Source organism: Pipra filicauda, unplaced genomic scaffold (genome assembly GCF_003945595.2).
Source record: "Pipra filicauda isolate LSUMZ 115617 unplaced genomic scaffold, ASM394559v2 scaffold243_size1161148_pilon, whole genome shotgun sequence".
Taxonomy (NCBI): domain Eukaryota; kingdom Metazoa; phylum Chordata; class Aves; order Passeriformes; family Pipridae; genus Pipra; species Pipra filicauda.
The window spans coordinates 985146-1010565 of record NW_024104358.1 but is presented as its reverse complement, the minus strand read 5'-3'; the positions used below and the strand labels follow the sequence as shown (position 1 = coordinate 1010565).

General features: G+C 40.9%; 1 protein-coding gene across 3 annotated transcripts in view; it reads left to right on the top strand.

Annotated features, from left to right (window-relative positions):
- SAMD12 (sterile alpha motif domain containing 12) overlaps positions 1-25420 on the top strand; it is a 177083-nt gene that overhangs the window by 2271 nt on the left and 149392 nt on the right. For 2 of the 3 annotated variants that reach the window (XM_027731175.2, XM_039381865.1), the window contains exon 2: positions 15731-15906. In XM_027731175.2, coding sequence (XP_027586976.1) covers positions 15731-15906 — 176 coding nt within the window. Of the gene's footprint in view, positions 1-9529; positions 9567-15730; positions 15907-25420 lie in introns of those variants that run through there. The other variant, XM_039381864.1, reaches the window with a different exon arrangement.

Here is a 25420-nt window from a genome sequence, read left to right as displayed (position 1 = left end):
CTGTGACTTTTGGCAGGGAACATGTGGCATTACGGCTTGTATTTGGGAAGCTGAGAGGTTACTTGTTCCTCATGGCTCTCATCACCACAGTGTACAGATCCTACTTCAGTCAGAAGTAAAGTTGCCATTAGGTCTTCTTCTAAATAAATAGTTTTGTAGAAAAATGGCAGTTTGCTGAACTCAAAATGTCTTGAACTCAGGAAGCACAGACAGTTGGGTTTTTTATTCTTCTGTTAATTTGTTTGTTTTAATTGGAAAAAATATTTTCCTGGTTTGCAGCTTGGGATCTCAAGAGCATAACCTGTACATCAGCTCTGGACATTTGCAAATAAGGAAAGCCCTGAAAACCTGGTTTAAGCTGAGGCTGTCTGTCCTCCCAGTTTCTGTAGTACTCAGCTGGGAGCTTGGCTAGGATGGGCTTCCAGGGTTTTCGGAATTTTTAATGGAGTGTTGAATGGTTGGGCCAACTGGCTCCTTGTGCAAACTTGCAAGTGGCTGGCTTTGTGATGCAACTGGCAGGGAGTGGAAAGGTCCCTGGGGCACAAGGGAGCCGTGGATTCTGGAGCATGGGAGTTCCTGGCTGAAGCCAACATCCGCTGCCCCACCAGCTCCACCACGGCTATTGTTCTATGGAAACTGCCTGTTTGTCACTTCAGCCACAAACCCAGAGAGTTTCTTTTGTTTCTCCTTTCACAAATGCTCTATGTGGCTAAGGTGAAAATGTTTTGTAGCTTATGCTTTGTGGAAAATCTTTGAAAAATTTGTTCATTTTATCTAATAAATTGTTGAAATCTTACTCAAATTATTTTTATCCTGTCTTAGTATGGAGTGCTGGGGTCTAGTTATGGAAACAAATCTTCATCAGTTTACTTAAGGAAAATATCCAAAATTTTTTACTGGGTTAGCTGACGGAGATGGACTAGCAAATACGAAATAGGAATTTAGAGGGTATTACAATTCCTTGCCAGTTATATATAATATGTATTGAGTGCTCCAGAAGATTGTGTGGACTGGGAGGTCCTTTGGGCTGCATAGTGCCAGTGCTTCCAGATTGATGAAAGGATTGGTGTGCGTATGGGGAAAGTGAGTTTGTACTCCTTAATATGAGCCCATCTAGATGGGAGCACTGCCAAGGTAAGTCTATTTTTAGAGCTAACAGTTTTGACAATGTTCCTTTAAGTGGGTTTTTTCCCTCTAGTAAGAATGAAAGAACTAGGTCAGAGCCAGTAGAAAAAGGCTTTTGATCTCTGCAACACTGTTCTCAAATTTTTTTTTTTCATTTTACTCTTGTGCAGCAGAGGTAAAGAGGAAGAGAGAGAAATTATTTCTTTTCCCCACAGTGTTTATTGCATAGGGAAGTGAGAGACTGACAGCTCCCACTAGATGATGTATGCATGCAGGTGATCCCACACAGTTCTGTTGGATCCCCTGCAGCTCTGACCTTGGTGTCTTTGAGATTCCTGAGCAAAAAAAATGCTGATTATATCATAGAGTTCTTTGGTAGTGTTTAATGAAGTTTGGTCTAACACCTTTCTTGCTATATACAGGCTTTGGAAAGTGCACACATACGTTTGTTGCAGGTCTCCCCCTGAAAGTTTATATAAACTTCCACTCTCCTATGGCTCTTCTGTAGTGGGCTCATGCTATTCAGACTGTGGATCTTCCTACAGGGTAATATTTTTTACTAAGAAGTGGAGCCTTGCTGACATAAAATGACAATGGCTGGTCTTACCCCTTAGTAATTCTCAAGGGGATTAAGACTTGAAGGAGGTTAGGGCATTCTGGGGGTGGTATCAAGGTTAATTGCTGCAGGACAGAAGTTACTTGCAGCTTGTAACCAACCATCAAAGTGATCCTCTGAATTTCAGCAACCTGATGCACCTGGGTGGAATGCCTTCAGTGCCTAGCAACTCCATGGATATTGAATGGTGCCATGTGTTTCCTCAGAGACTGGAGATATGGTGAGCTCATAGATATGCTATGCCAACTCTGCCCGGAATGTTAAAGTGAGTTCAGGATCGCCCGAAGGACAGCTTTGAAGCAGCTTTCAATGTAGGTACCTATCATGCTGTTCCAGGGTGTGCCCAAAAGTGCAACTCTTTTGACAGGTATTCATTTATTCAGCTTTGTCTTAGTCCTACACCCACTTCAATCTCAGACTAGATGTCTCCAAGTTTCCAGGGAACGTGATCTAATAGATGGTGTTTCAGCACACTTAACTTGCCTATGGAGCAAAGAAGTAACAAACCCTCTGACTCAAAAATAGCACACGCTTCCATCAGTGTTTTTGTTTTCTTCAGTAATTTCTAACCACTTCTTAGCTAGAGGGACTCCAACATGTGGCTTGGAAAGATCTGCCAATTGGAAGCTGGACTGAGAGACATATCTCATTTCACCTTTCCAGCTGAAACAGTCCCATTGGGTCATAGCAGAGGAGATGATTAAGACCAGTGCTGGAGGTGCACACAGGACAGCGAGGCATAAGATTTGGATGTTAGCCTTTGGTCTTGTATGTTATTTTGTGACCATTTATTGCAAAAATGCATCAGCAATTATGGGATACCAGACTGGAAGATAGGTCTTCTCCTATCCACATTCATGTGGCAGCCTTCTTGTTGGGCTGTGACATCTACACCCTTATTTCTTGGTCAGCAACAGCACAACCTCTCTTCCACCCCTGCAGTGTGCATACAGCCTAGTGGCAGTGTGTGCTTCTCTGCTTTGAACCACTGCTTAGAGCTTTCCAATCTATGTTGCTGCACTTGAAAAAGTCACAGTTCATGATCCCTCTCCAGAGGAGTAATGTAGCTGTTTAAGTCCAGGAGTCTGTTTTGTGTTGCCAAGTTCTCATTTTGAACAGGTACACCATGCTTCTCATGCATCATGTAGGGAGACTGTGAGCTGAAGTTCAGAAGATGCATTCCATAGTGGGAATTGGAGATCTCAAAATGAAGCTGTGGCAACAAAGAACGTCACTGCAGTGGAGTCTCTTTGGGTGTATTCAGACTGAGTAAAGATATGATTGCAGTTATTTGATCATTTCCCCCTCTCTGCCTTCAGAAATGAACCTGTATTAGGCAGGAATCAAGGTATGGTATAGACTTGGTGTCACACTGTGTTTCCCTTGGATGAAATTTCGTTGTAGGATAAGAGTGTTCCTGGAAACTCAGAAGTACTTTCAGATCAATCAATTCAGGTAGAGTTCCTTGAGTGTTTGACCTTATTCTTTAAAATACATGGAAGACTTAGAAGCACAAGGAGGACATTGATTAATATAAATTTACTATTTCAGTACAACTGAATCCCATCATAAGGATAAAACTTGTCAGGTGGTGGTAATATATAGGCAAAGGAATGATGCTTTGAAAGTTCATGTGCTTTTCCACCAAGATGGGAATGTAAGTGAGCAAATGACAAAAGTTAGACATTGGATGCATTTCCTAAAGTACTTCTGGAAAGTACTGACAAAACCTGTAGCAACGTTGTAAGATCTCATGTTCACTGTTTAAATGAAAATTATAAAATAGAACTGTTCTCAAGACGTTTTGGAGTTCTTTTGTTCTTCTGTGATGTCCAAGCATGGCTGGCAACATCCAAGGAGGTTGTGTAGCTTTGTTCCTCTGTTTATAGCTCAGTGTATGAGGCCAGGGCAAGGTCCTTGGAGCCAGTCTCTAGTGCTTCCCAGTACTGCTATGTCACGAGAGTTATGGCAGGATAGCAGCAGTGACAAGCTCAAAGTAAAGCATGGTAGCTGGGTGGTGTGGGAGTTGCAGGCTGGTGCTGGTTGTTGAGTTGATAACCCTGGGGACATTTCTGTCCAAAACATCCTCTGTGTAGGCTTGCAAGTGAGTGCAGACCGATGTATCTGTGGAGCACTGTAAGTTTTTGTTTTGCCCATTGGTCTGTGAAAGTGGTACTGCTAGTTTGCAGAGGTAGTAGAGCTGTTAGAAGGCTACTTTTCAGTGCACTGAGTATTGAGTTTCTGAGTCTGGTAGGGATACTGTGTCTGGTTCTGGAGCCAACTTTCTCTGCTGAGACAGTTAGAACTACTTGTGCCCAGTTTCGTCTTTTTGGTGTCTCTCTTTTTGTCCAGACTGTGTCATCTCTGATGCAAGGACGCCCCTTTCTGTGAACAAGAGATATTCAGAGTTTGGAACTGAACAATCCTATTTTGGGTTATTTCTCATGAAAGCTGTTGCCTTTGAAGGGATGCAGGTATTTACCCTTGCAGGACTCAGCCCTCACTTGTCTGCTCAAAACATGCAAAAAATGTGGAGGGAGTAGTTCTGAAATGTGCCAAAAGCAAAGGTGGAGAAAGGGGCTAGAAAATTGAGTATTTTGAAGTCTTCTGCAACCTGGCTGGTAGGTGCTGGTTAAAATAGCAAATAAGACTTCAGGAAGTACAAGGAGAGCTCAAAACAAGGCAAGGAAGATCTCTGTTTCTATCACAGCATACTGCTCTTGTATTTTGAATGCTGCCTACAATTTTTGCTTGCCACACCCCAAAAGAGGGAAAGAATACAGAAAAGGGCAGTTGGCTGGTCAGAGACAGATGCGTTCTCTGAAGGCAGGTTACAATGTTTGTCATTCTTTAACTTGGAAAGAGATGGGCAGGTTACAAAGATTCTGATTCTTTAGCTTGGAAGAGAGATGATCATGAAGAGAATCCTTAGGCCTTGAGGAACGGTTTGGATGAATGGTTTGGAGGAGGTGGAAAAAGGAACTGGGTCACAAGGCAGAGCAATTAAGCTGTAAGGTTTTGTGCTTTAAATAAAAAAAGGAAATAGTTTTTCATATAACACAGAGTTCCCCAGGTGCACTTTCAACCTGGGGTTATTTCTAACCTGCCGAGGCAGGATCAGTTCATATATGCCCTGCTCTTACACCATTTTCTTAAGCAGTGGCATAAAGACCAAGACTTTTAGTCTGACCCAGCCTAATGACTTTTATTACAAAAGTCTAGCTCACCTGTTGTTTGTCCAGAACAATTCCACTCGCCACAACAGCTTGATTTGCATTGAGTAACTGAGAGGAAAATTTGGCCAGGACAACCCAGAAACAGAGAGGAGATGGGAAATTAGGCACTGAGCTATAAAAATGTTACCAGGCAGGGTCGTAATGCATAAGATATGTAGATCTCTTTTTCCCAGTGTATGAGAACTGATACTGTAAGAGGAACTGTCTGCTATGTCAGGTCAATGGGACTGGGGGGAAGGAGGGGCCCTGCATTAGGCTGCAGCTGTAGAAATGCCATCCTGGAAAATACTGATTCCCCACAGCAGCTAGGGTTGGTAACACTGGTACTGACATGCATAAATTAGATGAAAAATGGTCTGAGAAAGACCTCCAGGAAAGCCTGAAGCAGATTAGATCTACAGATCTACCCTTAGTGGCTTCTGTCTTGGGTTCGTTGTATGTTCCTTCACCTTTTTCTCTCTCCAGAAGTGCCCTGTGGCAAAAGGACTGCAAAGAGGGTAAGGGACTTGCTGTCAGTAGCTGTATGTTCTCTGTGCAGCATGACCTAAACTTGGCCTTAAAGAGCAGGTTCATTACTTGAAACAACAAGAATTCACTCTAGTATGTGCTGCTCCTGGATGAAGCAAGCAGGTGTGCAGGGAGCTGAACTTGAGCTGAAGTGAATACCACGTTCAATTACAGGATCTAATATGCTTGCAGGGACTGTGTGACTGACCAGGAAAAGGGTGTGAGGAAGACATTTGGGGTGGATTTTAGCCTGCCCGTAGTGCAGCCCTATCCATGTGGAACTTTGCTTGCTGAACATTCAGGTCATTACTTCCCTTCATTTCCCCTCTCATTTGCTCTCCTCTGCCTTGTCTTTGTGGCTTTTTTTTTTTTTTAAGTTTTATTTTCTTCCGCCAGAGGGGTTTTTAGTTGAGTTGATTTGCTTCTTTCCAAATAAACTAGTAAAAGCAAGAAAGAGACTTTTAGTAATGCTGTTTCATAAACATAAAGAGAATTGTAATGTGTGTCAATAGAACCTTTCTCTTGGATTGTCCTCTGCGTGTTCTTGGCTAAGGGTTTGTTGCTACACAAATCATCTGGGGTACTAGAGGGAGTAGGATACAGTGGTATGAGTAAGCAGTAGGAGGTGAAGAATTTTACTGGGGGAAGGAAAGAAGGCATTTCCAGACTTCAGTTAAATGTGCAAGGCAAGGGCAGCTCGAACAATGATAAAGGAGGTAACTTTTAAGCAGTTGAGAGAAAGCCAGGACTGGAAACAAGTCAACTGCCAGACTGCATGCTAGTTATGCTAGTGAGAATGAATATTTTCCTTTTCATTTTGATGACTGTGCATCATTCATGTGACAGGGAATAAAGCCTGGGTCCTTGTCTGAATTGCAGCCATTTCTGTGCCATGTGTTCAGCAGATACCAGCTTTCCTAAGCAGGGTGAAGGCAGAGATCTGTGATACATGTGTGAGTCAGTGCACCTCTGGTGACATAATAAAGACTTAACCTGTGTGTGTCTGAGCTGTTCTTTATGTGCTGGATAGGCTCACTAGTGTTTAAAAAAGGTTTTTGATGTAATGCTGGCTGGTTATAGAATTGAATAATAGTGCTGTTAGGACTTGAGAAGTATTCTCAGAAATATAATTTGTGGTGAAGCATGACTAGCTAATTTCCTAAGCAGTCATTGCAAGACAAGTTTCTTCCAGGACTAGTGGAACTAATGAAGACTTGTTGCATACCCAAGTGTGTTCATTCTCTTTTCTATCTCTCCATATTCTCTGTGAAATCTTGAAGGCAACAGTGATACCTAGTCTGGAGTTTGCTTAAGTTGGCTGGTGACTGGCAGTTGTAATGTATGGTGAATACTTTTCCTTGTGAGAGATAATTATTTTAGGTCTTTTCCTCTCTATCTACCAATTCATTACTTTGTTTTTCATACTTCTACTTCTTATCTCTTGTAGCACCCTCTTTAATTGCAAGTCTGTGCATCTCATGGTCTTGAAATCCAGAATTCTTCACTTTTCAAGAGAAGCTCTCTAGATGCTCACACAAGCCTTCTTATTAACAGAGGATGCAATTAGTTTGCAAAACAAATTACCAACTATTTTGTACTTTAATCCATTGCTCAAATTATGTTCTAGTGTACATGCGATGCATGTAACTTAGTGACCTTTATTACTTTATTCACTAAGATTCATTTTGCTCTAATCTAGTTGCATAGCTCACAAGTTCCCCTTGTGTGCCAATGTTCTCCTCTTCATCTATACCTGTACAGGATTTGTGGTAGTCTGGCCTTATTTATTCACTGACTTGGTTCATTTTTCAGTGAGCCTCTATTGCTTGTGGGAATTCAAGAGCTGCTTGTACCCACTGTACCTTTATTAAAATGGAATGAGAAAATGCTTCAGAAATAATTTGACTGTCCAATCACTGTGCCTGCTTTTTATCATGAAATCCCGTGGCTGTTGCAAAGGCTGAACTTTGCATTGCTGAAGCTTCAAGGTCTATCTGTCATAGTGATGACATGCAGTCTGTCTCCTGAAGAGCAGGTGTAACAGAAACTGTCTTTTATGTTTACAGCATTTACTAAAGTCTGTGAGATAAGAGATAGCAAGTGGATATGGCCATACATAAAATAAGTAGCTTCCCTTAGGAAAATTGTAAAAAATGTACAAGGAAATTTTTTAGCTGAAGAAACCTAAGTCCACACGTATCCTGGTGGGATGAGGGTCTTAGAAGTCAACTCAACTCATACAAGAAGAGGATTTTTTATTCTGGGCTTAGTGTTTCTGTTCTATAGAGAACTAAGGAGTTCCTCTTTCTCTACACTCAAAATTTGTGTGGCCTTCATCCAAATTATTAGTTTAGTTTGATTCTAGATATGAAACTGCTAAGTTACTCATTCTTGATATACTCCTGATGCTGTACAAAACTTTATACCATTTTATAGCTGAAGTGTATTTGGGAGATGTATGTGAAGTGTAGTAGATTTTCTCAGAAAACACACTTTTTCTGTGTTATTCTTTGGCTTTAGTTTTGGGTACTTTTTCATTGTTTCTGGAGAGAGCGAGTGGCTTGTAGTAGTAATTGGTTGATGACTACCCAGTTGTCTAGCTAGAGATGTTCTGGGATAATTGCATCAGGAATGCAGTTAACTTTAAATTTTCTTGCTGATGATAATTCTAAAGGGTAAAAAAGGCAAAAGCCCCACAACTTACAGTTACAAACTAAAATGAACACTCCTCCTGTGAACACTTTATCCCCCTCTGCCTCTGTCCTCTTCCTATACCTGTCTCCCCTTTGCTCTGCCTTCCCTGCCCATCTTAACCTGGTTCAATGTCCACTTCTTTTCTGCTGAGCTGTATCTTGCCCTTCAAGATACCTCCCAGCTGTTGGGCAGGTCCCACTGCTTGAACCAAGTCTTGATTGTAAAATTCATATCTTGTAAGAAAGAAGCTTATTGTTTGTTAAATTGATTAATCTGGTAGATGATTAGTAGTTATGATTGAGAGGCTAGAAAGACAAGAAACTCTCTGAAGGGATCTGCAGGTACAGCAGTGTGTGTGTCTGTCTGCTAAGCCTTGCTGCTTGTGTCTGTCTGAGCTTTGGGCTCAAAGCTCCAGGCACAGCTCATCAGTAGCAGCAGTTTATAATGCACTCCACAGCTCAGCACTGGCTTGCCTTTTGGCACAGCCTGTTTAGAATTGCTTAATGCTGATTTTTGATCCTGACCAACAGAAGCAGATAGCTAGACACCAATATTACTTCATTTAAGTACTTTGGAATTTCAGCCTAGAGGAGGTTTCTGATAAATTCATGTTACCTGTACTGTAGTAGAAGACATCCTGATTTGCTGGGCTTCTTTGCTCTGTGTGAATGCTGCTGATTTGGTGGCCATTAGATAGGCAGGTTTGAGAAACAGAGTGGGCAAAATCTTGAAGCTGCTTGCTCAGCAGGTTGCCAGCAGTATTTACTAGGTGGCAACATAAGCAGCAGATTGTATTCATGTGAAACTTTGACTGCAGTTTCAGCTGGTCCAAAGTGATGTATTGGGGGAACTATGCCAGTTTACATTAGGTAGAGATAAGACTGTATGGAGAAGTAATTCAAAACTGGAACCTGATTGGTGAGACAAATGGACCATCCATAGGAGTTACGGAAACTGATGAGTGGGGAAAAAACTTTCTGCCAGACAAAGTAGTCAAAAAAATTCTAAATTTTATAGTACAAATTAAAGCCATCTTTATTAGCTGGTTTTAATCTTGGTTTTTAGTATTGTACTATATATCTGCTCAGATCAGATATAATCTTTGAAATAATCCCATGTTTTCTAGGCATATTCAGAGTTACTAATGAAGTACAAGCTTTGGGAAATACAGGAAGGGCCTGGCTGTGCAGATCCTTCTTGCTCATTTGGTCCGTGTAAGGAGTCATCTCAATCTGAATGAGACCTCAGTGTTCTCAATGTAAATGTCTCCTCTCTGATCAACCCAGTTAAAGCACGTTGTGAATTTGCAAGCAAAAACCTCAGGGATGCTTTTTGACTACTTGGTATTGAAATGCAGCATCTGGAAATGTGTAGAAATCTGATTGAAGGTGCTGACTGCAAAATTTGATGTGGTTGGAGATTTGCTTTGCTTTTGACAAATAAATGGGCAGAGATGGAAGGAACAAGTCCAGAGCTGCTGTCCAAAGATCTTTTTCCCTGGAAATACCTTGTAAATCTTCATGACCTTTGTGACTACTGAGATGACTGAAAAGATATTTGGACCCTGTTTATAAGGTCCCTGCTATGTCCAACCTGAGTTTGTTAATGCTCAAACTATAGGGATGAACTTTTGTTTGTCCTTTTCACCAATGTGGCATTTTATGGTGGGAGTAGCAGATGCACTGTATGGACTTACCTCTTAGTATTGTGCAGCTAAGTCTGCGAAATGAACACAATGAAGCTTGCAAGGTTGCCAGTATTTGACACATGTAAGTTTTCTAAGGATTGTTAGAGATTGGATGGGTATCTCCTGTGCCTGCTTTTTGTCTCCAAATAGCAAAAGCAAGCATATGACTATGATGCACAGAGAACAGGGCACATGAGTAAGATGATGCTATTTTTACTCGATCACTCTTTCGAATAGAACAATTGTTATTTCATGTAACTCAAGTACTTGCCAAATATGCTTTAATGTAGCCTTAATTGATCTGTTTAAAATTTTAAGCAGCCAGCAGTATTCCCACTGAAACAAGTAGTTATGAAATGTTTGACATGGTAGGCAGTGGAGTGCACAGAGGTAGCAATTGATCATAGATTTATCTGCTAAGCCTTGAGCCTACAGATGGAGAGACAAAGACTTTCCATCTGCCCATGCAAAACTTTGGATGTATCAAGGCTGTGTTTTAAACCGTGCCTTCAGGCTTTTTTCCAGTCAGGATTCACAGAGTACCCTCTAGGAAAAGACAAGGCTTGCCCCCAGATGCCAGTAACTTACTATGGCTCTTGGTGACTTCTGTGTACCATCAAGCGTGCTCAGACAAGCTGTCTCTTGGCTGCTTGCCAGCTGAGAGGCAGGCACGTATGGGAGGGAAGGTAGGGAGGGGAGCAGAGCATTCACGTTGCCCTGCATGCTCTCCTTTCAGATTGCCTGCACGTGTTGTAAGGGATCTATGTGGGCACGGAGCTCGGCTCACATGTACCGGGCAGCTCCTGCAGGGCAACAAATTCTCTTGCTCTTTATGCATGGAAAGGACTTAGGGTTGTGTTCCACCATGTGGAAAAAAATACACCGTGTATTGCATTAATTTTGTTCCTTCCCTATTTTTTTAGGACAGATGTGGGGTCATTCTTACAATTTGGGTGCTCCACTCACTAGTTTTCTTGAAGAGCTGTTGACTCTCATAACTTGGCAGATCTCAGCAGTCTTTTCTTTAAGTTCTGGAAAAGTGGATATTTTCCAGAAGATTCAGCTCTACCATTGAGTTAGGAGTACAAGAACACTTAAGTACCTTTGTTTTAAATAATAGTTTGTTTCATAAATGTAATCTGTGGATCTGTATTGTTGTGTCTGCCAGCACCATTCATCATGTGCTTGTTGCTGTGCATCAGAGTTCTACAGAACATCCACCCTCCCTCTCCAAATGGAAACAAGTTCCCACCACAGAAAGCTTTCAACCCAAGTTAAATGACAATTGTTGGGGGAGCATGAAGAAAGACATGGCATTAATCAACTGTGAGGTGGGGTTTTCAGAAGGGAAGGGAGAATATAAATGATCTGAAACTGGATGAAGAGTTGTATTACTGGGACATATGGATGATATATGAATATTGAGATTGTATGAAAGAATATTGGAAGAGGTTCTGTTTCAAAACCTAATTATACTGCTGATATCTAGTGGTATTAGGCTGATACTTTCAGCTGATTTGGAGGGTGTTTGTTGTCTTGATGGACTTTTAAAGTCTGGGACTGATGAGATGGATGTCGTTTGGCAGAAGGAAGAAGTGCTGAGGCAGTAGAAATATTGTCAAAGCAGTGGTGTGAGGAAATGGTCTGAATACAGAGGGTGGGATGAGCTGGTGTTACCAATACCAGAGTAATGACAGGTAAGGGTCTGGACAATATTGTAGCAAGAAACTGCTTTGTCTGTACGTAGAATCTTTTCCAGACAAATGTCATTAAGTTCTGAAAGAGATTTAAGAAGTGTCAGCTAAGAGGGTCAGAGCACTTGCGCTGTGGTAAAGTTAGTGATTTGTGATTATTTTCTGAGAGCTGTTTAAACTCAGTTCCACAGAGCGTTAACCCTGGGTGCTGTTAGCCCCCCATACCCTATTAGGTTTGATAGTCGATCCTGAGTTTACAGCTAACCTTATCTAGCTAAAATTATATAAGGTGCTGATTTAAGAAGAGAACATCGACCTCTTTCCCTACTTTTAACAGATCTTGAAAGGGAGCAATTTTGGTTTGCATTGACGTTTAAAAGGAGGCAAGAGCTCCACCTCTGTCTGCCACAGAGATGGATCTGTATATTTCTGTGTGGTAACAGGAAATAACAGACCCATGCAAGGAAATATTCTTTGCTTCCTATCCCTTGTGTAGCTGAGGATTGGAGGCAGGACTAGAAGACAACAGTAGAGCTGGCCACCTGAACATGTGTCATGACAAAGAGAGATTAGCTTTGCCAAGTGACTGAGATACTTATTCTCTTTAGGAAATAAATACCCCTAGGAAATTAAAAAAAGTTCTCTCTCTCTCCAGTATTCACAACTCTGCAAAGGTCTCCTAAGGCAGCCCGTGTTTCTTTTAACCAGTCACCTGTTTTCAATTAAAAGGTAATGGCCATGTATTTAATTGCTAGCAGCCTCTTCCATTTTTTCTCTTTTGTATCCTGAAGGAGTCCAATAAAAAGCATTGCTGAAACAGCACTAACATTCATTACTCTTGAAAGAATGATGGACAGCATCTTGCCAAGTGATTTATTTAATTTTTAATCCATTCAGGTGATGTTACAGAATTATAGAATCATTTAAGATGGAAATGAGCTTTGAGATCAAGTCCAACCCTTAACCCAGCACTGGCAAGTCCACCACTAAACCAAGTCCCCAAGTACCACCTCTACATGTCTCTTAAATACTTACAGGGATGGTGACTCCACCACTTCCCTGGGCAGCCTATTCCAATGCTTGACAACCTTTTCCATGAAGAAATTTTTCCTAAAATCCAACCTAAACCTCCCAACCTGAAGCCATTTCCTCTTGTCCTATTGCTTATTACTTGAGAGAAGAGACCGATCCCCACCTGGCTACAGCCTCCTTTCAGGTATTTGTAGAGAGCGATAAGGTCCTCCTGAGCCTCCTTTTCTCCAGGCTACAGAACTCCAGTTCCTCAGCTGCTCCTTTGCTGCTTTGTTGCCCTTCTCTGGACACATTCCAAGCCCTCAATGTCTTTCTTGTAGTGAGGGGCCCAAAACTGGACACAGGATTCAAGGTGTGGCTTCACCAGTGCTGAGCACAGGGGAACAATCACTGCCCAGGTCCTGCTGGCCACTCTATTTCTGATACAGGCCAGAATGCCATTGGACTTCTTGGCCACCTGGGCACACTGATGGCTCATGTTCAGCTGCTGTAAACCAGCACCCGCAGGTCCTTTTCTGCTGGGCAGCTTCCCAGCCACTGTTCCCCTGGCCTTTAGTGCTGCCTGGGGTTGTTGTCACCCAACTGCAGGACCTGGCACTTCACCGTATTGAACCTCATACAGCTGGGCTCAGCCCATTGATTCGGCCTGTCCACATCCTTCTGTAGAGCCGTGCTAACCTCCAGCAGATCAACACTCCTGCCAAACTTGGTGTCATCTGCAAACTTTTTAAGGATGCCCTCGATCCCCTCATCCAGTTCACTGATAGATACTAGAAAGACGTGGCCCCAATACTGAGCCTTGGGGAACCCCACTAGTGACTGGCCATCAACTGAATGTACTCCATTCACCACCACTGCCTGGGCCTGGCCATCCAACCAGCTTTATACCCAGTGAACAGAACACCCATCTGAGCCATAAGAAGCCAGTTTCTCCAGGAGAATGCTGTGGGAGACAGTATCAAAAGTTTTACTAAAGTTCCAAGTAGACAACATCCACAGCCTTTCCCTCATCCATTAAGCAGATCACCTGGTCATATGTAGAAGGAAATAAGGTTAGTCATGTTAACATGTTATCAGAAACCTCTATCATTTATAGCTTCCTGTAATGCATGGTAAATGAGTGCTGTAACTCAGAAGGATTTCCTTGTTCATTCCCTATCACCCTCCTCCCTAATCGCTATTGTTTGGGGGCACTGGGAAGGGAGGAGTTGCAATTCACAGGAAGCTTGCTGCTGGCAGCGTTCTTCCAGGCAGGGTTAAAGTCCTGCTGTGCTTTGTCATTTCTCTTTGGTGAGCACTGAAACGGAGCTGACAGCCAATAACTGCCTGTTTCTGGGTGTTGCTGGGGTCTGTTAGCATTTCAAAGGTGTGTGCAGGAATCTTCAACTAGGCAAGATCCTTGGAGAAGACAGTTGGAGGGATTTTTATGGACCACATTCCATACATACCAAGTGTCTTCTGCTAATTTCCAGCCCTTGCTGGAGCAGGGTGTACAGGGAGTACTTTTACAGGTTGGTTTGAATATCTCTCACTTTTTGTGAAGGAGTGAATTAGTTTGGCTACTAAAAGAACAGTTTCCATCCTCGTTGGACTGTGAAAAAAATCTGTCTTGGTGGATCACATCAATCTTTTCTGTGGTCTGGAGGATAAGCAAAGTAATTGTTAGTAATTGTTTCTTTCTTTTACGTAGGTAAATATGTTCTAGAGGAGTTAGATAATAGTAGGTGGATATGATCTAGGAAAGAGAATTTTTTTGGTGTCTTAAGACACACTGATATAAATATAAAGCACAGAATCATTTCTGATTTTTAAGTTCCTATAGTCTGTCCTGACTTGCAGATGTAGGTACTGTAGTGCTTGCAGAGATCACTTGTCTTTTACAAATATTTGGATGTTTTTAAAAATCCCAAGGAGAAGAGGCCAACTTTTTGGCCTTTGCTTTAATTCTGTACCAAGGAATTGCTGTAACTTAGGCTCAAAGTTTTCAATTAAGACTCTAGGGTATAAGGTGAATGAATTTTCAGAAGGTATTGTGGTTAAAGAACCCTTTGCCTTCTCTGGGAGCTTGAGCGAGTTTCCCCTGAGAGGCTTTGCAGGCTGATCTGTAGCTGGTAGAAACTGGCAGTTCTGATTCCTTCCCCGGCTCCCCACCCTTTCCTTCTAAGTCAAGCAAGGGTAAAAGGGCAGCTTTTATTTTAGCTTTACATTGTGGTTTAGGTTTCTATTCAGGTCTGTCAAACATTACATCACAGTATCTGAGCAAAGTTCTTTTGCACATGAGAACTTAGGACCATTAATTGCAAGTAGCACTAAAAGTAGCACAGTTACACAAGAATATAAATGCAAAGGTGGGCTAGTCCCATGAAGGGGAAGTTGCCTCAGGATCCACACATTTTAAAATTGCCATGCATGCCAAGAAGGTTGTTAAGGTTACTGTCTATGTGAGTGCCGAAACTGTAAAAATTTGGGCAGAAAACAAACTACTGCTGTAGTTCTAAATGGGCATTTCTGTAGTATAGTTTGCATTTGTTTTATTTTTTTCTCTGGATGCTTCTCTTATTCCGCTGTCATTAGTCCACATCTCATTATATACTCGTAGAGAGTACATTCCTCTTGCTTGTTAGGATGATGTAGGTGGTAACTTGCAGTAGTACAAAGGGCTGAAGGAGAGATAATCAGCTGGATAAGTCATTACTCTGTGCAGAGAATGACTTGCTGACTTGCTGCATACAGCTTACTTATCCCACATTCTTTAAGACATAAAATGTTGTAGGAATTGAAAATGTAATAGAAAAACTTTAACTTACTTGCCTAGAAAGGAAAAAAAGGTATGGTCGAATGATGAATACCTGGTAGAAGCTGTTAAGTTGAGAGTCTTGGATGGTGCAGTGAGTCTGGTGGAGCACAATTCAACACAGTAGCCTGAACTAAATAGTCTTATACAGTGCTGCATTTCTCTCATTTTCTTTCTCACATATCTCACCCTGAATCCACGTCAAGGTACAGATGGTTCATTTGCTATGGTCTGACATAGCTCTGGTTACCACATGGCACTTCTCAGCAGTTTGTGCTAAATGTTTGAAACATTGGGTACTTCTTTCCTAAGCAGTGTTTCTCTTTCTTGTGTTTTATTTTCCAGCTATCCATTGCAATCTGAATCCAAATGGTATTGACCATCCTGTCCCCACAGAAGGTATTAATCTGCAACTCGAAGGTGAAGGAGTCGAATCGCCCTCAGTTAAGAACACTAGTGCTCCAAAAGGACCTGAGTCAAAAGAGACACCCAAGAGACAAGTGGAGCCAGAAATATCTAAGGTAGGTAGGACTGGATTCTTATTTATTTTGGGGAGTCTTAAAGAATCCAGGCTTCTTGAAGTCCTGGCTGCTGCTTAAAAAGCATTTATAATTCTGTTAAAGACATAAAAAGGTGCAAAAGTAACAGTCTGAGGAAGTGGGTGTTACAGAAGCAAAGTATTGCCATGGAGTTCTAGCACACACACATCTTGGACATTGAACTATTTTATTTTTCTCTAAATGAAGATAATTAAAATACTGGAATCGCTCTTTTTCAGGCACTATGGAGACTTTTTTTTCCAAATGACTTGGGTAACAATCAGCATGGCAACAGATATGTTTTTCTTGAGTGGTTTTTTTTGTTGTTGTTGTTTACTTATTTACTTTTTCCTAGGGCAGGTAAAGGAAGAGAAAGGTTCTGTGGATATATGAGAATTTTTATAGGGGTGACTGATTTTAATAAACTGTTAACTTATTTTAGGTAAAATACTAGGCCAGCTCTCCCGTGTCTGATATGATGGTGAACAAACATAGTTGAGAGGTGAATTCCTAAAAACAAATGTAGCATCTGTTCTTATTCATAAGCTGCTGCTTTTTGTTTGAGTGCAGCAGACATGACTACAAAGTGCAGGTGAATGTGTGTGCTCCAGATACTTTGGGTATAGGACAAAAATTTGTCATATTAGATACGTTTTTAACTAGAACGAAAAGTAGGAGAACGTGATAAAAATAATTGTGAGAGATTCTTTAAAAGCTTTATCAGCCTTTTGATCTTTAAAAGCTTAAAACCTTTTGGTTTGAGGGTGATTTCTGCACAGTGGAAAATCGAGTTTTTACTGAATCTGACACTTTGAGAGTTAATAGAGCAAATAAAACGAGTGTCTTTTTTTTAACGTTCAAAAAAGGCAATAGAAATTATTTCAATGACTGAACAAGTAGAAGTATTTCCTAAGGCCAACAGTACAGTAAATCTAACAAGTAATACACATATGGTTGGGACATATTTCACTTTTAAAATAAAATGTTTTGAGCAGTAGCCTTGACAATAAAGGCTTGGTATGAATTCTCCATTCTGATTTTTATCTAAAATATCTAGTTTTAAATTAATACAATTTACACTCATTCATTCTGACTTAATTCATCCAACTAGATCCACTACAGTTTGGCAATAATTAAAATCACTGCTACTTTTGGAGTGTATTTGGTGGCCATTATGAAGCATGTTGCTGATTTCTCTTGAATCCTTGGAGAACAGGTTTGTGCTCATGTGCTTTGAGTTATCCATTTGGTAACAAGACCACCAAATTTTGGATGGGCTTTGAGACAAAGCTCAGCTAATAATTTATTTACCCAGCTTTTCACAGAGAAAGACAAGCTAACCCTGCTCATGTTTCAACATTAGCAGATGAAAAGCTGCCCTGTATTGAAAGCTGAGGAGGTGTGTTAAACTTGGAGCAGATCTTACAAGCTTGGGAGTGAAGAAGCTAAATGATGTAACTGGAAATGGGCTCATGTGTAGTTGACGTGGAACACAGTCATATCAAACTTGTCTTTGCTTGCAAAAGACTTATCCTAATGAAAAATCAGGATGAAATATATCAGTGATTTAATGTTATGGAGCATGTTTTCCACTGTCTGAGCTGTAATCGTTGGACTGATGAATAGAAAACAGGTTGTCCTTGGTGTGGAGACAGCTGGGGAAGAGGGGAAGCATAGTGATCTCAAGGTAGTGAAATCCACTATTGGTTTCCCACATTTGATTGCAGTAGCTTTATTGAGAAAATTGGGCATGCTTCACATTTAAAAACAAACAAACCAACTGAATTTTTGCTTGATGGAATAAGCTTGGCATACTAGTATCAAGCTAGTGGAATGGACTATTTTTCTGAATGTATTGCTGCCTTGTTAGTAACTTTGTCTTTTATGTGTCGTATTAATTTAGTGACGTTTTTCATCTGAATTCATATGTTATAGCCTGAGGTGGCCTGTCTTTTCTGGCTAGCACTGCCTTAAATTTAAAAATTTTATTGCTTTATCCTCTAAAATGTAAATAAAGAGTTGGATTTTAACTTGTGTGGCTTTAAGAGTTGAATTAAGCTGTCATTATGAAACTTTATCCGTGCAATCATATCTGTACAGTGGAAAGATGAGCAGGAATAGAGGAAAGTATTGTAAATAAAACATTGTGGACAGAGCCATTTGTTTTATAATTCCTCATTGCTCAGATGTTTTTAAAAAGATTTCTTTGCAATCCTAGGTATCCAAATAATATTAACACATATCTCATATCCACAGTAGTGAGACTTACATTGCACAAAGCGATGCAATATATTGAATATAATTTAAGATACCTTCTAGATTCTCTTCTCTGCTTTCAGCTCTCTAATTTGTCTTCATGGAGACCACTTCCAGCACTTCCAACAATGAATGGTTTTGCTGTCCAAAGAAACAAACAAAATCTCCTTTATAATGAAATGTGTCCTACTTTTTCTGTCCTCAGCTATAGAATTACAGAACAGTAGTAACTCATGGGTTACAGATAGATTTAAATTTTCTTTTTATGCATCTACTGTAATGTAAATATGGGAGTAAAAGTATTTGTTTCTGTATTTGGGATGCAGACAACAGAAGCTGTAGTGTGAGTGAAGGATCACTCATTTATAAGTTTCTGATGAGTATGGAATCTAAGTTTTATAGGCTGACTGAGGTAGAATTTTAATGGAAAATGGAACAGTGATCTTAGCCTCCCTCAGCTGGTTCTCTAAGGAACCACCTTGTTACAAATATAAGCAAGTCCAGAAAAGGCCAAGGTTATTATTATCTAAAGTGATGTGCATAATCCAGTCAGACTCTGATAATGTACGGGATATAATACAAATTAGGAAAATAGATGAAGTGTAAAAATACTTCAGTTTTTATTTCTATATATCAATATACACATTTTCTTTGTCAGTAATTGATTTTTCAGCATTTATGGTATATAAAACAGGCAGTTGAGTGGTTACTTTTACAGAGTGGAAAAATTCATTGTACAAGGCAAGAATGATTTCTAATATAGAAATATATTCTAATATATTTTAAAATATAAGTTATTTCTTTAGCACCACCTGCATCTAACCTCTGTTATGTGTGTTTTGTGGAATTCTTATCTTTTTTTCATTAAAATTCTACTTCTGGCTCTTACATCTGCTTTGTTTGGTTTTAATATCATAGTTACAGAGTAGAGTTCTGTTAAAAACAAACAAACAAGAAGTTTTGTTATACTTTTGGAGTCCTGTACTTCTCTGAGTATGGCTTTAACAGAAGGCGACTTTTCTAACAAGGTTCAGAAAATGATCTCTTATGGAAGTATTAACTTTTATCAAGGCCTCCCACATGTTGCACTCACAAAGCCCTGTTCATTGTGAGTGTGAGACCCAAACCTGGTCTGTCACTTGTTAGAAGATTATTTATTCGGGGAGTTTTGAGTTCTAAGTAGGGTGTGCATATCTGGTGACACACTTTGTGTCATTATGTGGTAGCAGTAGTAGCAAGTAATAAAGGCTTTCTAATGGCAACCACTGCAGTTAGACTTTTTATGTTTTATTGCAGGGTTTTTATCCAACTCGGGACAAATTAACAGTCCTTTAAAATGTTCATGAAAACTATGAAAAGTAAAAAAAAAAAAGCTGGTAAAAGAAGTGAGAAGCTTTTATCTTGTCTTCTGTTGTTATGTGCTATATAGACACAAGTAGACTATACTTTTTGTTGCAGTGTAGCTCATTAATTCCTTTGGTTGCTTTTGCTTTCTTAAAAAAAATACTTTTTTTCAAACTGACACTGAACAACACTAAGGGGCTGATGAACTCATTAACCAGAGGATGATCTTACTGGTCCCAGTTCAGCACTGACTGGGGTGGAAACAGCTCCTATGGCTTCCTCGGGAGTGGAACTGTGCTCTGATTGGAAAGTATTTGGGGTATGTGTGTTAAGTGTGTGATGAAAAGTCCAAGCACAAAAGAGTGAGGCTTTCAAATAATAAGGGTGTTACAGAATTCTTAGAAATATAAAAGTTTTGTCAGTTATTTAAAGAAAAAAATGTCCTGGTGCTGTTCTCTGACAAGAGACTAGAAAAAGTAATTTTCTAGAAGAGTTCTCTAAGTTTTTTAATCAGTGGCTTCTGTTTCACAATGTTTATCCTTATTGGTCAAGCTTATAAAATGGGTTGGATGAGAAAGACAGTGTTATGCCAGACTGGATGAGGCTTTGAGCAACCTGGTCCAGTGGGAGTGTCCCTCCCCATGGCAGGGGGCTTGGAACTAGATGGTTTTTAGGGTCCCTTCCAATCCAAATCATTCTACACTCCCCCCTTTTTCTTTTTTTCCTTTTTTTTTTTGTGGTTTGTTGAGAAATACCAATGTCCACTGAACTGGGGCAAAGGTGTTTTACTATTTTGTGTTGTCTTCCTACTATCCTCTTCCTCTGGTGGCCATAGGATGTGGGAACAAGAACAGAGATTGGACTGACTGAAGTTGACAAACATTTTACCTACTGAAGTGAAGGTTCAGCAAAAGCCCAGCTGGGCTGTTCCACTCCTCCAGATTTTGCTGTAAAATGGTGTGACAGGGTGGGAGGGTTTTTGAATTGCAGACCTCTGCATGTTTCCCAGTGGAGATGCTCACCTTAGATGGTGAAATGTTAGTTTACTGACAGAAAGTTTGCTTTTCTGAGTTGATTTTTTTTTGGAGCAGTAGTTAACAGATTACCAATGTCCACATCAGCTCACCACAATGAAAGTCAATAGATATGGTGTGTGTGATTTATTTTTTTTCCCAATTTTTTTCCTCTCCCCACAGTGACAAAACACCACTTATTGCATTGGGTCTTCTTTAATTCAAGCAAAAATGGGTACAGAATCTGAGCGTACTGTCTGAAGTGGATTTAAAAATATTTGTTAAATGTTACTATCACATAGCTGAAATAATTACACTTCAGGGCAATGTGCCTTTCTAATGCCTCATTCTGCGATTATTAGTAATGCACAATAATTAGTGTGCTTGCTTCTATCTTCATTTTCAATAGACTCTTTCATGTGTTGCATAGTTAGAAGTATCCATGCTGTGTTGTTTCAGGTATCTAAATATGGTGTTGAAACGTTTGATGCGTATGTATCTCTTCCTCTCTCAGCCTGTCATTCACAGTTGTGACCTCTGGCTGAAGCCTGAAGTTTCAGAACCGTGCAGCGAATAAACCTCTTATCCTGAGCTGTGAAACAGGAGTGCTGGGTGACTCTGCACATTTCAAGCAGCCGAGACTGATGTTTTGTTTATCACTCAGGGATTTCACTGGTGTGAAAGAAGTGCTGGAGTAACCCTCCCTGTAGTGCAAAATATAGCTGCTTAGTTCAGAATCCACATTCTCATGAGCCAGAAAAACAAGAAACATCTCTCTCTGTTGGGGTCCTGTAAACCAGCTTATCACAGGAGGACAAATGTCTGATTCGGAATCCAAGTGTGTTCTTGCTGTAGCATGTTTTTCACCATTGCTGTATCATCCATTATGTTATAAATAGTGTAATATGAAAGCCCACATTCTTGCAGCGAGGTTTCTACATTCAGCATAAAAGATCTGGCTTCTCCTGTTCATCCTGTTCACCTTGACTGTGTGTCTGGGGGTTCTGAAAAATATCTGCCCTGACAGCAGCCACACGGAAGTGGGAGATCTCACCCGACTTGGTTTGTAGTGCTCTGTCCAGGACAGTGAGGGGAAAGAAAGGCAGCTGCAAAGGACCATTATTCGTGTGCTTCTCCTTTGCCCCCCATCACCAAGTAGGATTATTTTCCTGTTGCTTTTCTCCCCATAAGAAGTCAATTAGTTCAGTGGAATACTTAGCTTTTTAGATGCGTATAAGTAGAACAGGTGAAATCTACTCACAAAGACAGTATTGATTGACCTGTTGTACAGGTGCTCTATCTATGCGCGTTCTACCTATCACTTCAGTCCATCAGGTGGTAATAGGAAGAGAAATTTCTCTTAGGCTTTTTGCAGTTGGACTATGACTTTCAGAAAAAAATGAAGGATGAGAACATTTTCAGTAGCTGCTGCACACAGTGCTTTGCATGTGGAACATGTCACGGTGTTGGCCTGTGGGAAGAGGTGCAGTCTGTGACTCTGCAGTGTGCTCGGGGCTGCACAAATGCACAGCAGTGCAGTGGCTTCTGCTGCAGGGAGGGACTGCAGTCCTTGTATAGGGCTGGCCTGAGCAGATGGTTACAAAGAGGCAGCTGAGAGAGCATAAGGAGGGAAGCATAGTCTGATCTGGCTCCTGTCGTCCTGTGAAAGCTATCAATGTGAAATTTGTGTTCTTTCCCATTACACTAGTGTGAAAAGAAGCAGCAATTGCAGTACATATTAGCAAACATAAGCAGTAAAAAGCCGTGGTAGTACTCTAGAAATAAGTGGGATGTCAATACTATACACACATATAGACATAGACACCTCATTTAAAAGAACTTCTCTTCAGGGAAAAAGAAATATAGATAAAAAGATGGAGCAACTTTTAGAGGAAAAAGCAATTCCATACAACGTGTGGATGCATAATGTACTTACAGTGCCAGTTCTGCTGCTTACCTCATTGTGAAGCTGCTCAACAAAGCCATCCAAACTCTCTGCTTCCACTTTGAAGCTACTTTAAGGGCTTCATAGAGATTGCTTCAAAAATAAAGCAGTATTATATCCCCAACACAGCTACCTTGTTGAGAAAGGAAAAGTATAGAATTGCCTGGTCAAGAAAATAATAGCATTCTGATTAGAGGGATTATGAAATGTTCTATAGAACCAATTTAGCCTTTAAAATGGGAAAGCAGTTTAATGCTCCACTGCTGGTACTGCAGGTCTGCAAATAGTGCATCTCACCTGAATTATAACAATAATTGCATTAATCTGCCACATGTGGTTGCCACTTCTGCCAAACTGATGAGCAGTTGCTGTAGACATCATAGAATCATAGAATGATTTGGGTTGTAAGGGACCTTTAAAGATCATCTAGTTCCAACCCACATGCTGTGAGCAGGGACACTTTCCATTAGACCAGGTTGCTCAGAGCTCCATCCAACCTGGCCTTGAACACTTCCAGGGATGGGGCATCCACAAATTCTCTTGGCCACCTGTGCCAGTGCCTTACCACCCTCACAGAGAACTTCTTCCTAATATCTAATCTAAAGCTACTCTCTTTCAGTTTGTAAGCCATTCCCCCTTGTCCTGTCACTACATGTCCTTGAAAAAGTTCCTCTCCATCTTCCTTGTAGGCTTCCTTCGGGTATTGACAGGCTACAATTAAGTCACCCAGAGCCTTCTCTTTTCCAGGCTGAACAATTCCAATTCTCTCAGCCTTCCCTTGTAGGAGAGGTGCTCCATCCTGCTAATCATCAGCCCTCCTCTGGACTCGCTCCAACAGGTCCATGTGCTTCCTGTGCTGGGGACCCTAGAGCTGGATGCAGTACCCAAGGAAGGGGTCTCACAAGAGTGGAGTAGAGGGGCAGAATGACCTCTGCCCCTTTCTTTAGAAGTAGGAACTTTTTTTCCTTTCCACTTTGAAAAATAATATAATTGTGGAGCACTGGGAGTGAGAAGTGTCACAGTCATAAAAGGGGTATGGGACTGTAGTAGCCTTGATAATGTCTGAAAGGAGTTTCTTGTATTATCACTGCTAAGGAGGGAAAGGATTTCATTAGAAGTCTGAAAAAGGGTGGCCGGGGCAGAGTGGAGTGTGTCTTTCCCTGAGTTGCTATGGGTAGAGTTGTTTGTTACTTAAATTACAAGTAGCTAGGTGTGTAAACTCCTCTTATATTTGGTGGAGATCTAGTCAGTGTGCTCAGAGGAGCATAGAGAGGGATCAGACTCCACCTGAAGTAACCACCGCTCAGTTGAACCTGTCTGCACTTTAGGGACTGCTTTGACACTTGAATTTTGGTATTTGGATCTGGAACTCGGTTCTTTCCTCTACCCTACTAGCTAACCTCTGCATTTGATGTTGAAATGGTTATCCATGTCTGATAGAGGTGAGACCTTGCATTAGGAGACTGTATTTCAGAAGCTGCATTTACCTCAAAAATCATACTTTGAACAATTAGGATAGACTACTCCCATATATTTGGCTATGTTCAAGATGATATTCTGGCAAGCAAATAGATAATTAGGACCAGTTAAAACTGTTCTTTCAATAGAAATCTGAGATTTGGAATAAATTTGCTGAAAAAATTTTGTCTTTTGCATGTGTATGTATGTAAAATTGATTGTCCTGGTCACAGTGTCCAAGAATGACAAATGCTGCCTGTTCCCGTTCCTCTCCATGGGACAGATTCTCCAGCTGTTTTCCATGGGTAGTCGTAAGAGCCTGCACTAATATCTGTGTCATGCCTCTGATTTTGATTGGAAGCATTTGGTGGATGGAGACTGAAGTGAACTGGGGTTTGGCTCTGAGGGGCCTCTAGGCACTGCAGAAACACCGACAATAATGACCTCTGAAATCAAGGAGACTTTTCTGTATTCTTTTATTTCATGCTATGCAAATACCAGTTCTTTTTAGCTGTTTCTGAGTGTGGACTTCAGTCAGAAGTGTTTGGGTTTTATCTCTGTTCTACAGTCAGCTGTAGATTACTGTGTAGCTGATGTGCCACTGCAGGGAGCAGGGAAACAACTCCCAAATGTTAAAGCAGATATTTTATATGATGCTGTGTATCATCCGCAGGGCAAGCAGAAGGTAAGGTGAATGTTCTGTGTAATGAGAGACAATTCTTCCCTTTTCCTCTTCAGTTTTTTTGACCAACTCATTTGTAAGTAACATGGGGTTTCCTTGGCTGTGATGCCATTAAGTGAAACTCTGATATAGTGATTCAGCCTGGGGATGGCTTTTAGTGCTTGTGTCCTACTTTTAGTATTTTTATGCTTCTAGTTATGTTGATGAGATGCTTTTATATTGTCATTAATCGCTCTGGGCATTTGCAGAGTTAGTTCAAAACAAAGAATGATGTCCAAGTGTGACGGACTCTTAAACTGAAAGAAGTGTTGCAAGTTTGCAATGAGAGGGCAGCGGGAGTGGGGAAGCAGTACAACAGCACGTTTCTTTGAATTTGGGAGGTGTTAATGCGCAGCTGAGGCCTTCAGCACTTGTGTTAAGGAAACTTTCCTGTCTGACCATCCCAGACCCACTCTGTCAGTCACACTTGCACCACCTGAGCTGAGACTGAGGCCCTTTCGCAGCTACACTCACCACACTCACACAGTCAGACAAGGTTTTCTTACGGGCTCGACCCCGGGTTTCCCATAACAGAGTCTCAGATGTTTGGATCTTTAAAATAATTATAGTGCAGTAACAGACTAACAGCTTGAGCTGGTGCCTACAAGGAGGGATCCTGAACAAAGGAATGCCTGGGCTTTTATACCCTCACAGTCTAAGCGTGAGACAGTTGAGTCCTCAGATCCTGCTGTGTCTCTGAGTATCTGATCACCTGGAGGGTTCCACAGGTCCCTGTGCCCTTTGTTGTGCAAAGGGTCG